This window comes from Cyprinodon tularosa, unplaced genomic scaffold (genome assembly GCF_016077235.1).
Source record: "Cyprinodon tularosa strain WSP-4 unplaced genomic scaffold, ASM1607723v1 ctg6, whole genome shotgun sequence".
Lineage (NCBI taxonomy): Eukaryota > Metazoa > Chordata > Actinopteri > Cyprinodontiformes > Cyprinodontidae > Cyprinodon > Cyprinodon tularosa.
This window is the reverse complement of record NW_024039340.1, coordinates 214,026-228,271: the sequence shown is the minus strand read 5'-3', so window position 1 is coordinate 228,271 and position 14,246 is coordinate 214,026. Positions and strand designations below refer to the sequence as shown.

General features: G+C 39.3%; 1 protein-coding gene across 1 annotated transcript in view; it reads left to right on the top strand.

The window, feature by feature from the left end:
* LOC119797819 (neuronal PAS domain-containing protein 3) overlaps window positions 1–14,246 on the top strand; it is a 464,035-nt gene that overhangs the window by 374,432 nt on the left and 75,357 nt on the right. The window contains 1 exon segment of the mRNA XM_038307041.1: window positions 11,291–11,471. Coding sequence (XP_038162969.1) covers window positions 11,291–11,471 — 181 coding nt within the window.

Genomic DNA, 14,246 nt, shown 5'->3' with positions numbered 1-14,246 from the left:
AACAATTTCTTTCCTACAGAGAGCCAACTGTGGAACCCTGTACCATGACCTTTTCTCAGATAGAAAATATTTATGAATCAGTACCTGGGAGCTTGAGGGTTTTTTGCAATTTCTTGCAATAAGCTGTTCCTAGAACTGCACACTTCTAGATTGAGATGTCTGATGTTTCTCTAAGTATCTGCTGGAGACACTTTTCCAGTGTAAGGGTTACTGCCCCATGTGCTCCGATGATCACATGCTGTCTCTAGGCCTTGGTATTTGTCCAGTTTCTCATGTTCTTTTTTCCTGATGTTTCCATCATTGGGGATGGCCATATCAATCACCATAGCAGTTGGCCACAACCATTTTGTCAGTTTGTATCTGGAAGCCCCACAGAATCCTAGTGTGTTCATTCTCCACCGCTTTGGGAGGTGGATCCCACGTTGACCTGAAGGTCTCTGGTTTGTATTCGGAACAGACGTTCCAATACACTGTATCGACCACTTGGTTATTGCATTTTATGTATTCCTTAACTGCCAGTATCTTTCACCCTGGTGCGAAATGCTGGAATGTTTTTGTTGGCTCTTTGTATAGCCTGCGCCTGGATTCTTGCCTGGTATGGTAGATCTGGGCCTCTATTGCTCTGCTGCTCAAGTCCTGCTCCTGCGCTGCCATGATCCATGCCTTTGCGCTGACCTTCAGCCCGGCCCTCTCTAGTGATCGGTTGGATTTGGTCATATCAGCCACTTCAGCTATCTGTCGGTTGTATATTACATGGTTTTTTTCCTCCCATGGTAGTTCCTCCAGTTCCTTCTGTTCCATCTTAGATTGTTTGACACATTCACTAAGAGTTTCTTTCTTTTGGGGCCATCTTTGTGAGAAATTCAAGAGGACAAAGGTGAAGGCCTCAGAAATTGTCTGACTCAAAGATTATCTTGCAAACAGACCACAGTTGTTAGACTAAAGGGTCAAGTAGTTAGCAACACAGCAGCACACATGGGACAGCACTCTCAGCATTTCGTTTTACATTGCACACCTCTGACTTTCATTAAAAGATAAAGTCTTGTCATCTGTAGAAATATTTAAATGGCTCTGTGATCATTGGGTGCATCAAAGTATGAATACCTAGGAGTTTACCTGAACAACAGACTCCACTGGCGACACAACTGTGGAGAAATGACAGAGATATTTTTTACTTCCTAAGGAGGCTTAGGTCCTTAAGCGTTTGCAGCAAGATACTCAATTTCTTCCGAAAGTCTGCTTTGGAGAGTCTCATCTTTTCTGCCATCACCTGCTGGGGTAACAGCCTTTTAATGACCTTGGATCTGTTCCCTGACCCCGGCTTGGACTCTTCCGCTCTTCTGTATCTGCTGGCCTCTGCCTGTTAGATTGCTCTGCCTCACAGGTTATTCTAACTTGTTCTGTCTGCCTGATTTCTGGGTCCTAATTTCTGAGCATTGACAAGGAGATCTTTCCTGCCTACAGTCATTAAAACCTATAGCATCTCATTGAAAAACTGCACGTTTCCCTTTGGAATTAATATATTTTTTTGAATGAATTTGTGCATGTTATTTCAGTGTACTTATACTCTATTTTACATCTAATACTATCCCATCTGCGGGCGCAATCTCCTATGTGTGGATTGTCCTCTCTACATCCAGCCTTATTTCTCTACCCTGATGAACTTCCAATGTCCCTACTGTAGATCATTGTGTTCTGGATCATTGAGTCAGTGTCTCGCTCACTCTCAGCGTACAGCTTGATGTCAACCATGTACAGGAGCTGGCTGTGGCCCATTTCTGGGTCTGTATTCATAGCCAGTCTTGTTGATTACTTGGCTAAGAGGTTCAGGCCTATACAGAACAGTAGGCAGGACAGAGCATCTCCTTGGAACAATCAATATTCTATTGAAATTTTTGCAGTTGGCCTCAAGGGTAGTTTTCCACAGCCCCGTAAAATTTGCAATGAAGGCTTTTCGAGAACTCTTGACCATATAGAACTTGAGACATTCTTGGATTAATGTGTGGTATTGAATCATAGGCTTTCTTATGATCAAACTAATCCATGCAGAGGTTTGTTTGTCTGGTTTTGCAGTCTGATGGAGCAGGGGCCATGAAGGTTATTAAAGTTGAAGTTTAATTAAGCAGCATTATAATGAGCAGTACATTGCCAATGCTTTGAAATATTTAGAATCGTAAAAGTAAAAGTATAAAGAAAGGAAACATCATCTTATTTCTTTCATTCCTCTAAATGAATTGGAATAACCAAAGTTTTTTATAATATCAAAAGGTTTTTAAACAATGGAAGCCTACTGGACTGTTTTCTGTCTTATCTTAAACACAATGAAATTAATGCATCATTAGCAGGCCCCTCCTATAGTTGATGATATGTTAAGGACATAATTCAACCAAGTGTAAGAGCAGGGTCAGGCCAAAACAAAGCAATACAAATTTGTTTCAATTTGCATGTGTGTTTTTTTCCTGCATGGGTATCCAAGTCCAGTCCGCTGGAGCCACTACCCAAAATTTTCTGATGCATTCCTTCCCCAACACAGACATATATGTTGATTCAGTTCTGTTGATGAGGGAAACTGTCTGAAAAATGCTGGAGTCTCCTTCTTGAGGACTGGACCCAGACACTCCTGTTTTGTAATTAAACGCATGCTTGATACATTCTTGTGAAAAATGTGTCTTTAATTGTTTAATCTTTGAGAGATTTTGGCATAGTCTGACTTGTCCTATAAACTGATAACCAGCCATTTTCCAGTGATAGAAGGGGGCTGTTCAAGTGGAGAAGACCTAAGTGTTTTAGACATGTTTTGCCACTGATTAGGATAATATATACTCTAAAAAATAGAAAAAGGAGATAAACACCCCTGTCCTTCCTTTGTGACTTATTGTGCAGTTTCCACCCTGTTTATAGTCACCTTTCTTCTTTAACGCAATGATGTGATTGCTTGAGTGTTCTGTGTTTTGTTCTGCCTAATAAATCACCATCTATCAGATTGGTGGATACACACATCCCCCCCACCTCCCACACACACATAATACGGACAAACAGCCACAACAGACCTACACACACACACACACACAGGCAAACAGTTTATAATAGACTGACCATTTGTCATTCTCTGAGCTGTTGACAAGAATAGTGTCTTCAATATGGAAAGAGTATGTGCGTTGGGTTGCAAGTATTAATGCAGTGTTAGACTCCACCTCATTATTATTCATCTAACTGATAATATCACTGTGATGTCACCAGGCAGGTAGTTTCATCTTTACATATGTTACTGTTTACAAAATAACATCTAAACTCTGTAGAAGCAATTCTCTGGATATTTTCAACATGTGTATTGGGTAAGATGTTAGATTTTTTTGGGAAGTTCAGTGAAAAAACAAGGAAGTAGTATTTTAACTATCTATTAAGTGCCTTTTGCTAATAGAGCCATCACAAAGAGCTGTATATAAAAGCATAGAAAGCAAATAGAAATAAAAATAGGATAAATTGACTAAATCCTGTAATTGCTCTGATTAAGGTGACTGTACAATGGAGTAACTCTGCTAGCATGATTCCAATATTTTTTAGAAGAACTTTAATCCCCCAGTTTTTTGATCAGAGTTTTTATTTTCAAATATTTATTTTGCCTCTGATGTTTGATACTTTGCAACTGAGAGGATTTTGCCTTTGTATTTTCCTTTTTAGCCATTTGTTATACATCATACTTATAGGAAGTTGTTTTTATTCACCATGAAGCAGCTCATTAACAACTCTGAAACTGAAATAATACTACAACGACTTCTACAAGCATCAACTGAGTTGAAAAGGAGGGACAGAGGATGCAGAGAGGGAGCAAGGAGAAGAGATAGAACCTGGAAATTCAAGCCCTCACTTCTTTCAGTCATTAAAGACAATGTGTGATATAAAGACACTGCTTAACTGTTACTTGGAAAGTTTACGGTAAAATAGAGGAATTCTGCTTCAGTTTTCATGTCAATGGATGAAAGAAAGCACATAATGTTAGAGAGTTAACTGACAAATACTGCTGAATCGGAGAAAAGAGATAGAATGAAGTAGAATGATGAAAAATGGTCTCTATATCTTCTAGCAGTCTAAGCCTGTTTGCAGCATAGCTATGGAGATAGCAAAGGATAATTATTATTAGAGTGAGCCACCCTAATAAGCTCAATAAAAAAGTATAAAAAAAGTTTTAAGCCTGATTTTAAGACTAAGCAGCTCTTCTTTATTATCATACGTTTCTTTTACTTTTCGGGAATTTAAAGGCATTAAGTAACCCTGTGAAGTTTCCTTCGTTGCTCCTCCACATTTCTTGGCTCTGAGGACAGAGTTCTATGAATCATTAACAGCAGAGTAATTATGCTCTATCAAACTTGGAATATTACCCCACTTAGCTAATGTTACATGCTATAATTAATTCTGAAACCTGCGAGCCAACATTCATTTATTTGATTAGTACTTTGCAAAGTCACACAGAGGTTTTCCACTGTTTCAAGGTATGGCTGTTCATATCTATGTATATATCTATATCTATATATATATATATATATACAGACAGACAGACAGACAGACAGACAGACAGACAGACAGACAGACAGACAGACAGACAGACAGACAGACAGACAGACAGACAGATAGATAGATAGATAGATAGATAGATAGCACTGTCAAGCGTAAAGATTAAACTTCAGCTTGAAGACAGCATTGGTCCCTTGCATGACTTGGTCAACAAGAATTTAAGGCTCCCTCTTCCTACACATCTCTCTTGTGTCTCCACTGCTTTATAGCACTGCGGATTCAAGTTTCTACTTGACCAAACTGTCCTGTTAGGAGACCATTGCAAAAAAGTTTGGGGAACACGATCATACAAGGAAAAACTCCGCTTTAAGAGGAATAAAACCTCTAGCAGATCCTGACTCAGTGTGAGCGGCCATCTCCTGTCCCTGCATGGCTTGTCTCCAACTGGTAGTTGGTGATGTTGACTCTCATTTTCTGCCAGTTATAATTTTTTTCTTTTCTTGGTTACCTTCTTTTCCTTCTCATTTGGCAAAAAGTATAGGCGGTTCTCCAATTTAACAGAAAATGACAATCAGAACTGTTGTGATTTTATGTTCTATTCACTTCCCAGCAGGGCTGGGATACTATAAGATGTCTATTGCCCTCCCCAGTAGGAGTGGAACATATCTTATTTAATCAGATATAATTTCGGCTGTTATATACTGTTTATGGACACATGCCCTACTAGCTGTGTGTTAGAACAATAGATGAAAGAGTGATTCGAGCTCTAATCATGGTCTAACAGTTAATTCTGCACATACATGAAATAAATTCACCACAACTTCTGTTAAAAATATAAGAGTTTATTAACAAAAATCATTCAGCTCCAAGTCAAACATATTTCAGTTCAACACTCTTTACTAAAACTAGTGAAACTCAACTAAACTAAACTAAACTACTATGGACAAAGAGGAAGGAAAGCATGGTTGAAAAGCCATATTACAGTTTAAGATGGATTTTGAGTTTGAAAACCAAAGTTTATCTTGAAGAATTTGGGATATGATCAAATTAGCTTTTCACTAATTTAGAGAAATTGGAATATTTTCAGACCAATTCATAATGCAAATCCGTGAGGTGAATAAAACATTATTTGACCAAATAATGTTTTATTAAAGTATTTGCTTAATCAAGAACCAAAAACCTTTAGTTAAATGATTCCTTACCCTCTTTGAAATAGCTAGCAGCGAATAGACATCAGGATTCCACTAAATGACTCTTGGTCATACTTGGTAATGGAAATGTAATGAGCATCCGAGGAACACATGAGCACTAATGTTATATCAGTGTTTAAACCCTTAGTGACATAAAGCATGCCCAAGCTTCAACAACAACAAAACATGCTACTATAGCATAGCATGCAGTCCATCCTGTTAGCTTGTCTCTACTCATTAGTAAAGGACATATTGTTTGTTCTGTCCCTAATCATGTCAGACCTGCAAGCCTTTTTGTCCATGTCCATTTGGAAGGTTAGAGTTTCATCCAGCTGCAGCTCCGCAGTCAGAGCAGGCTCTCTTTTGTCTCAGTGGCTCCCAGCAGGAGTCCTCTTTGTCTGAGTGGCTCATCAAGGCAGGTTTCTCATCCAAGCTGGCTCTATAAGTTCTGAAACTCAAGAGAAATGTGTTGTAAAAGCTCTGTTTTGGAGCAGTTTGGTTCTGAAAGGTTACCACAATGACCCATCCTTGATGATTCTGGAGATCTGGGTCTTTTTGGGCCCAGATCTTCAGAGAGATCTTATAGCTGATTATTCACCAAACTTTTATTTCCTCCTCTGGTCACCATGTAAAGATGAAATATGGACACTGGTTCTCAATGTTCAAAAACCATGATCATGGCATATGGCACAACAGAACAATTTACAGTTTCCTTTATGTGTTTCATACTTCTCCTCCACTGACAGCATGTCCTCATAGACAGGTAAATACTTAACCCTGTAATGCCAAATGTATCGTATTTGATACATACGGTTTATGAAATGTTTTGCGTCTGACACTTTTTGCATAATTTAATGGTAAAAACTTTGCTCAAAATCCTATTGTACACAATCAGATATACCTGATAACAGAGGGCAGAACACTACACAAAAAATAATCTTGACTTATTGCATAGTAATAAATTATTAATATCAAAAATGTATTTCTGTTTTTTCTTTTTACATATTTTGTTAAAAGGCCAAATAAGGTAGCCTGACGTAGTCCTACTCAATTCTAGTCAGAATATGAGTCTGATACTGCTCCATAGAGCTGTGATTATGGGGCGTGTTTCGAACGAACCAGGAAAAAAGATCCCTCTGCACTCAATTGGATAGACCTACAACCAATAAGAGCAACGGAGTACGTGACGTATGTTAAGCCAGGCACAGTTGTTGTCAACAAAAATCAAAGCGTGCAGTTGCACGCCTAGAATAAGAAGATGAGACTTGATCGCGTTTCTCTGTTCTTCTTTTAAAATTCATTTGCTGTGGATATCTTCTAGAACAGACCTAATAGCAGAATCTACTCACCTCAACTCTCCAGCGGCAGCCATTATTGTTGTCACCCAAGCGCGCTTTGGTGACGTGGTTGATTACGTTACTGTTGATCATCTGTCCATCATCGTATAAAGCCCGCCCTGACAATTTCATTGGCCCGCCAGATATTGTGCTAGCATACTCGCGCTACTATTGAGCAATGCCAGACCGAACTTCCCGACCTCAAACGTTGTGGGCGGGACTAAGTTCGGAGTGGCACCCAGGCTACAAATAAGGACTTCAAACAAAAAAAAGTCATTTCTGTTTTGTTTTATTCTTGGATCGGGCTTTAAAGGGTTAAGGCTTTCCCCTTTTGGCTACCCTGATCAAAGAAGGCAACACAACATGTATGCAAATAACTAATTTTAAGCTGTGGGAATGCTTTTATTTCCAATGCAATTATTAATAGAGTTTGACAGAATATGTATTTATAAAATTAATTCTTGATTTTTACTCATAAAAAGGAAAATTATTTAAGCATTGTCCCTCTAAAGGTGATACACAGTAATTCACAGAGCAGTTTTATTTCCCTGATCACTGCATTATTCTTCCAAAATCTCATTAGAGTCATAGTCTCTTAATGTCTTTCTACTGTTGACTCTGTAATCAGCTCTGGCAGAGGTTTTGTGTTAAGTAGTTTGGCTGGGTTTTAATTGTTTCAAAGTCCTCATGTTATTTGAAATGAGCAGTAACGCTGATCCAATTAGTACTGTAACATGTAAACAGTAACACCTACTCCTGTTGTTCACGACCACTTTTCTTTTCCCTTATGGGCACGTGTATTCAAGTTATTAGTATCATGTCTTATTCATTACTTACTATCTCAAATGAGACTTTATGAGGGAAATAAATTGTATCAACGTTAATTCTTATTAAAAGGATTACATCCATGTAATCCCCTTTGTCCCAGTGGACCTCCAAAAAGCTCAACACATCAAGAAATCCCTTGCTCACACACTCATACATAACCAGATTAACATGTAGAAATAAATGTCTACAACCTTTTTGATATGCTGCAAATGACACAACACTTCTCCAATAAAAACCTCAGAGGATGTTACTGAAAATGATGTTTTCCCCTGTGTGTACATGTTCCTGGATATTAAACTAAGTTGCTGGGGGACTGGAACAGGAATCTTATGTGTGGCGCAGTTTTGATGTTGAAAACACACCTGTGTGTACAAAAGGATTATAGAATGAGACTTCACTTTTAATATCCTTCCTCTCCTCATCCCTAATTAATAAAAACAAATCTGCTTCTAACATGACTAATGAGAGAGTTTAGCGTGAAGGAACTCTTGGTTTATGCAATTAAAAATTGGCCACTATAAGATGTTTTAAAAATATATATATTGCATATTATTATATTCTGTTGAGAAAGTGGCAGGTTAGATAAAAGAATGAGATAAAGAGATGTAAAGTTTAGGTGTGGGAGAAGGGGACAAAACTAGCTTTGACATTTTTGTTCACTAATGTAAGGTTAACAGTCTTGTAGACTTCAGACCCATATGATTAAATGTAACCTTTGTTTGAATTAACTTTTAACATTTACAGTTTTGCTTGCAGCTGAAGGAGACAAGCCCAACATAAAGTAACAATAGAACTAAAAACATTAAGTATAACGTTTGGAGGATTTTAAATTCTATTCTGGATTTAACAGGAAGCCAAAGAAGATAAGCTAGGATAGGAGAAATATGATCTCTATTTTTAATGTTTATTATAACTCTGGCTGCAACATTTTGGATCAGCTGAAGGCTTTAACTACAGTTTGGGGGTGTCAGGGTTCTGCCCTGTGCTTGAGTTTATTTTTAGTTTCTGTGTTCTGTCTTTGTAGTTGTTTTCTTCCAGTGCTGAGTTCTTTAGTTACTCTCTGTTGCCCCTTGTGCTTGTTTCCTTACGCCTTGGCTTCCTAGTTGGTCTTGCCCACATCTGCTCCCAATTCACTGATTAGCCTGGTCTTGGTTCCCTCTCCCCATATATACACCACCTCCGCAGTCACTCAGTGCTGGTTTGTTGTTGTTTTTTGATTCCTCATCATTTTTGCTTCTCAGTATTTTTGATTTTTTTGGATGTCTGCCTCAGTTGCCTAATTAAATCTGCAAGACTTGCATCTGTGTCCTGATCTCTGCAGTTAGATCCTCAAAAACCTCCACTCAACCGTGACAGTGGACTTCCTGATAGTAAAGAATTGCAATAGTCCAGCCTTGAAGTAACAAATGCATGACCTCGTATCTCAGCTTCACCCATGAAAAGGATATTTCGAATTTTTGAAATCTTCCACAGATGAAGTAAGAAAATTCCGGAAACTGCTTTGATATGGAATTTAAATGAAAGGTACTGATAAAAATAATAATTACTTTATTATCTGAGATCAATTTAATCCCAAGTAATCAGCTCCTTTTCCAAAAGTTCTGCACCAAAGACTAGACTATGTCTTTTGTTTTGTCTGCATTCAGAAGCAGACAGTTAAGAGTCATCCACGTCTTCAAGACATAAAAACCCCCTGCCTCTGATCAGTGGAACTGAGTGTCATCACCACCAGTGTGAATCTTACCATATTTAACCTTTTCCTTAGCCAGCAGTTTCAGAGGATTTGATGTCGCCTTTTCTGGCCCCCAGCAAATGTTTGACTAGGCTTCCTGTTGTCTTTTATGCTACATTTTTTAGTATGGAGCTGGTAATTACCAGAGTGGGCTTCTCCGTGGGTGCGTCCCTGTGTGGAGAAAATTGCTTAGAATTATGGACTAGTTGGTGGTGACCAGTGGCACAGGTGTAACTTTCTGAAGGACTGGTGTGGACATATCAACACCACCACCATGGCCTGGTGGGGACAGTCCCCACCAATAATTTCCGCTTTTTTTCCCCTTTCCAGTCATTTACTTTAGACAAAGGTAACAGAGGTTGGGTGCAGCTAACTGTGTTCAGAGCATTCTGAGTCACAGTTTTTTTCACTCTCCCGCTGCTCCCGTGTCCCGGACGAAGCTACGTAAAGAAGGAGAGACACACAGCAGCGCTCAGTGAATATTAACCGGCAGCTACGTAGATGTTTAAAAGTTAAGAGGTTGGTTAAAAAAATTAGAGATGCCGCAGAAAAATCAGTTCGTTAGACATACGGAGCTGTTTCAGCTAAAAATGGCAACAGCCGAATGTCGCAGCAGAAATCGAGGCTCATCAGACCAGGCAACGTTTTTCCAATCTTCTATTGTCCAATTTCGATGAGCTTGTGCAAATTGTATCCTCAGTTTCCTGTTCTTAGCTGAAAGGAGTGGCACCCGGTGTGGTCTTCTGCTGCTGTAGCCCATCTTCCTCAAAGTTCAACGTACTGTGCGTTCAGAGATGCTCTTCTGCCCACCTTGGTTGTAACGGGTGGTTGTATGAGTCACTGTTGCCCTTCTATCAGCTCGAACCAGTCTGGCCATTCTCCTCTGACCTCTGGCATCAACAAGGCATTTCCGCCCACAGAACTGCCGCTCACTGGATGTTTTTTCTTTTTCGGACCATTCTCGGTAAACCCTAGAGATGGTTGTGCTTGAAAATCCCAGTAGATCAGCAGTTTCTGAAATACTCAGACCAGCCCTTCTGGCACCAACAATCATGCCACGTTCAAAGTCACTCAAATCACCTTTCTTCCCCATACTGATGCTCGGTTTGAACTGCAGGAGATTGTCTTGACCATGTCTACATGCCTAAATGCACTGAGTTGCCACCATGTGATTGGCTGCTTAGAAAATTAAGTGTTAACGAGCAGTATACTCAGTATGGGGAAAATCGAGTTCATTTTCTAAGATTTAGATCATATGTGGTGTAAATGTGAGAAAGAACTATTACATTAAATCTTGTTTTTACAAATTTCAGAATTTCTATGCTGATGGATTTGGCCTCTTTGTTAATGAGTTCAGAATGCTTCTTTTTCTGCTAGTGAAAGGCAGAAAGCAGGAGCTCATGGTGGGAGTCAGTGTTTTTTAGGCTTTAAAAAGCTGCAGAAAAACCTTCCCTGACATCTTCTGAACACCAGGTTAAACCTTAGGGTTGAAACATTGAAAATGTTTCATAGTTTTGACTCTCCAATATCAATATAACTTCCATTCAGTGACCTTCACTTGCTTAGTTTTACACCAAAAAAATAATGCTTTAACTTTTCAACATTAACAATGTTTTTTTTTTTTTAAAGAACAAAGGTAACAAAAAACTTTAATGGATGAATTGTAACATATTCATTGTTTTCTCTTACAGGTTGAGCTTACAGGAAGCAGTGTATTTGACTATGTCCACCCTGGTGATCACGTGGAGATGGCAGAACAGCTAGGCATGAAGCTTCCTCCAGGGAGAGGGATGACGCTGTCCCAAGGCGTTGTCAGTGAAGATGGGGCATCCTCAGCTTCATCGTCTTCACACTCTGAGACGCCTGAACCAGGTAGGACTTAAGGGTCAGAGACTTAAGAAGATCAGCTTAATCTCTTAAGACATTTTAAACTTGAGCTAAATGGCAGAGGAGAGATAAAATGATAGCAGGAAAAAGAGTGTAGTAGTGCTTGGTAAAAATTAAATAGATGGTGTATTATGAAGACCCAATCGTTGCATATTGTCTATGTAAACTAAAGAATTGTATTAATGGATAAAATATCAAGGCTATAATACAGGGTACAATAAAATTTTCCAATTTAATGTAGAAACTTGGTTTTACCAGTTAGACTACAGAAAAAAAATTGGTTTATAGGATGTGTCCATACCCAAAACACCTGGAGTTTGGTGTATACAGCAAAACTGTCCAGTGAATGTTTGAAAAGGTTCTTACTATATTACTATTTCATATAAAGATTATTTCAAGACATAAAAAAACACCCAAGCACACTCAAGCTTAGAAATTCTGGCCAAGAAGGTGGAGCCAGCCCTCTAAGTGCTTATCCTCCATATCCCTCAGGGATTACGTATTGATGATTATGAAAACAATTTCCAAAATCCCCTTCTACCTTCGCCCCTGGTTTGTTGTGAACGTAACTTCAGATGTAGCAGCTTGTCTTTGTTTTCTGTGTTTCTGTCGGTTTGGCTTCAGAATATTTTTTGAGGATCATGTGGTGACAAAGATTTAAATCTGAATTTCGCTCTGTAAGCGGCTGTATTAGATTTAATTCATTATGATGGTAAATTTGCAATGAAAAAAGAGGCCTGCACCTCATTAAACATCATAGTAATGAAGTGCTTGCCTGTATGGTGTCATTTGGCAAACCACTCCAGAAAATATTAAGCTGAAAGCATTAGTGCACTGTTTGAAAAACGTTTATAACAAAAACCTTTTAAACTGATCAGTAGTCATTGTTGTTTTAAGTTAGCTCAGATCATCCAAACCCCCCTTACTTTGCCACTCATTCTATGTTGCTACTCAGTAATGTTGAGGGTTGCTGAAGACATTTCTGTTCCTAGAAGGCAAAAGCGCCATTTACACTACCCTCTGAAAACCGATGCCGAGCTTGGATCAGTTAATCGTGCCGAGCTCGATTCCTTAAGACTGTTTACACACCAGGCTACCACAGTTCCTCGCCTCCTAGTGACGATCTGCTGTACTACTGCTCCCTAGAGGTAAACAACCAAATCAACATTGCGGCGCCCGTAACATTCAGTAAGCTTGCGTCAGGCGAGGAAGGCAGCCTTTGGTTAATTTATTTGTTATTTTCGGAAGTGGACAACGATAGTCTAATCAGGGCTTCCAGACGCAGGAAACAATGACAGACGTTGAGGTTCATCACACTGCTAAGCAGAATCATCCCTGGAAATCGTGTGGCACCATAAAGAAGCTGGTATTTTTATGGATGTCCGAAATTTCATGATTACGGAGAGTGGCTGCTCATGTGCTCTTTGTTTATCTGAGAACTGAGCCAGAACTGAACCAGGCCAAGCCCTACTGATGAACTAGTACAAATGCGGTTCGGTTATGTCTAGCATGGTCTGGTTCAGCTATGCGTCCCATTTACACTCAACAGCTGTCTTGGTTACTGTTAGGTTAAAAAATGTAGGTTCATAAAAGAGAAACTGAGTCCACACAGAAGTGGGATTTTTTAACGGCTTCTGCAGAAGGAGAGAGCTACATTCAGCTACATCTACTCTCTGACTGACTTCCTCTGCAGAGACTTTTTATTAGCAGATCATAACACATGGGGTGGGTTACAAAATAGAGTGTTCTTCTGACAAGGCAATTGATCAGGTCATAGGACAAAATGCTCCTCTGATTGAATCACAGAATAGAGTGGTCTTCTGATAACTGTGATTAGCCTTGCACAAACTTCAGCAATTTTCTACCACCGTTGCATGACAGTTTGCAGTAAACAGAGTGAAGCATCTCATTTCTCCAATGTTCCATATGCACACACATTAACTTTATAATCATCATTGAATAAACCTAACAGTTACCTTGCTCGGACCGATCTCGATACGGTTTCAAAAGGGTAGTGGAAATGGGGCTAATGAGTAAGAGCTGGAGTACATCCCGATCCAGTTACCAGTCCTTTATAGGGCAATGCAGAGAACACGGGAGACAATCACAAACACACACAGCTTCACTCCTAAAATCAGTTTAAACACAATAAATTTTTTCAAACATCTCGTGTTTTGAACTGTTAGAAGAATCAATAAAAAGCGAGCTGACCGAGACTCGAGCTTAGAAGACGCTTCACCTCACCAGGGATAGACAGAGGTGGGATATACCTCACCAAGTGTGTTCCACCTCTACACATTTTTCACTCACTGAACAGCAACAGTGTGGCAGCAGGTGAGCAGTGGCGGATTCATTTTCAGATTTTTTTTGAGTATCTGTCCTTAATCTAACTTTGATAAAGTTCTCTTGCTTTCTAATATCTCCTCATTCACTGCTGTGGTTTTGAATGTAACACTTTCATTATTCCAAAGTGGGGGGATTGCAATTCTCTCTGGATTTTATTTTCTTTTTTTGCCCTGTCTCCTTCACTGCTTCATTTATCTTCCCCCCATACCCCCACTGCACCACATGTTCAAGACTTTTTTACCTTCCAAATGCTTTTCATTGTGCCCTCACTCTATCTTCTCTCATGCTGATGATAATTTAAGCATTAGGGGGAAATCCATTTATAAATTAAACAAAATGACTTGATATCCATCAAGTCCCTTAGTTCATCAGCCTGTTCAAACAAGGAGTTGAAGATTGGCTTTGCGACGACCA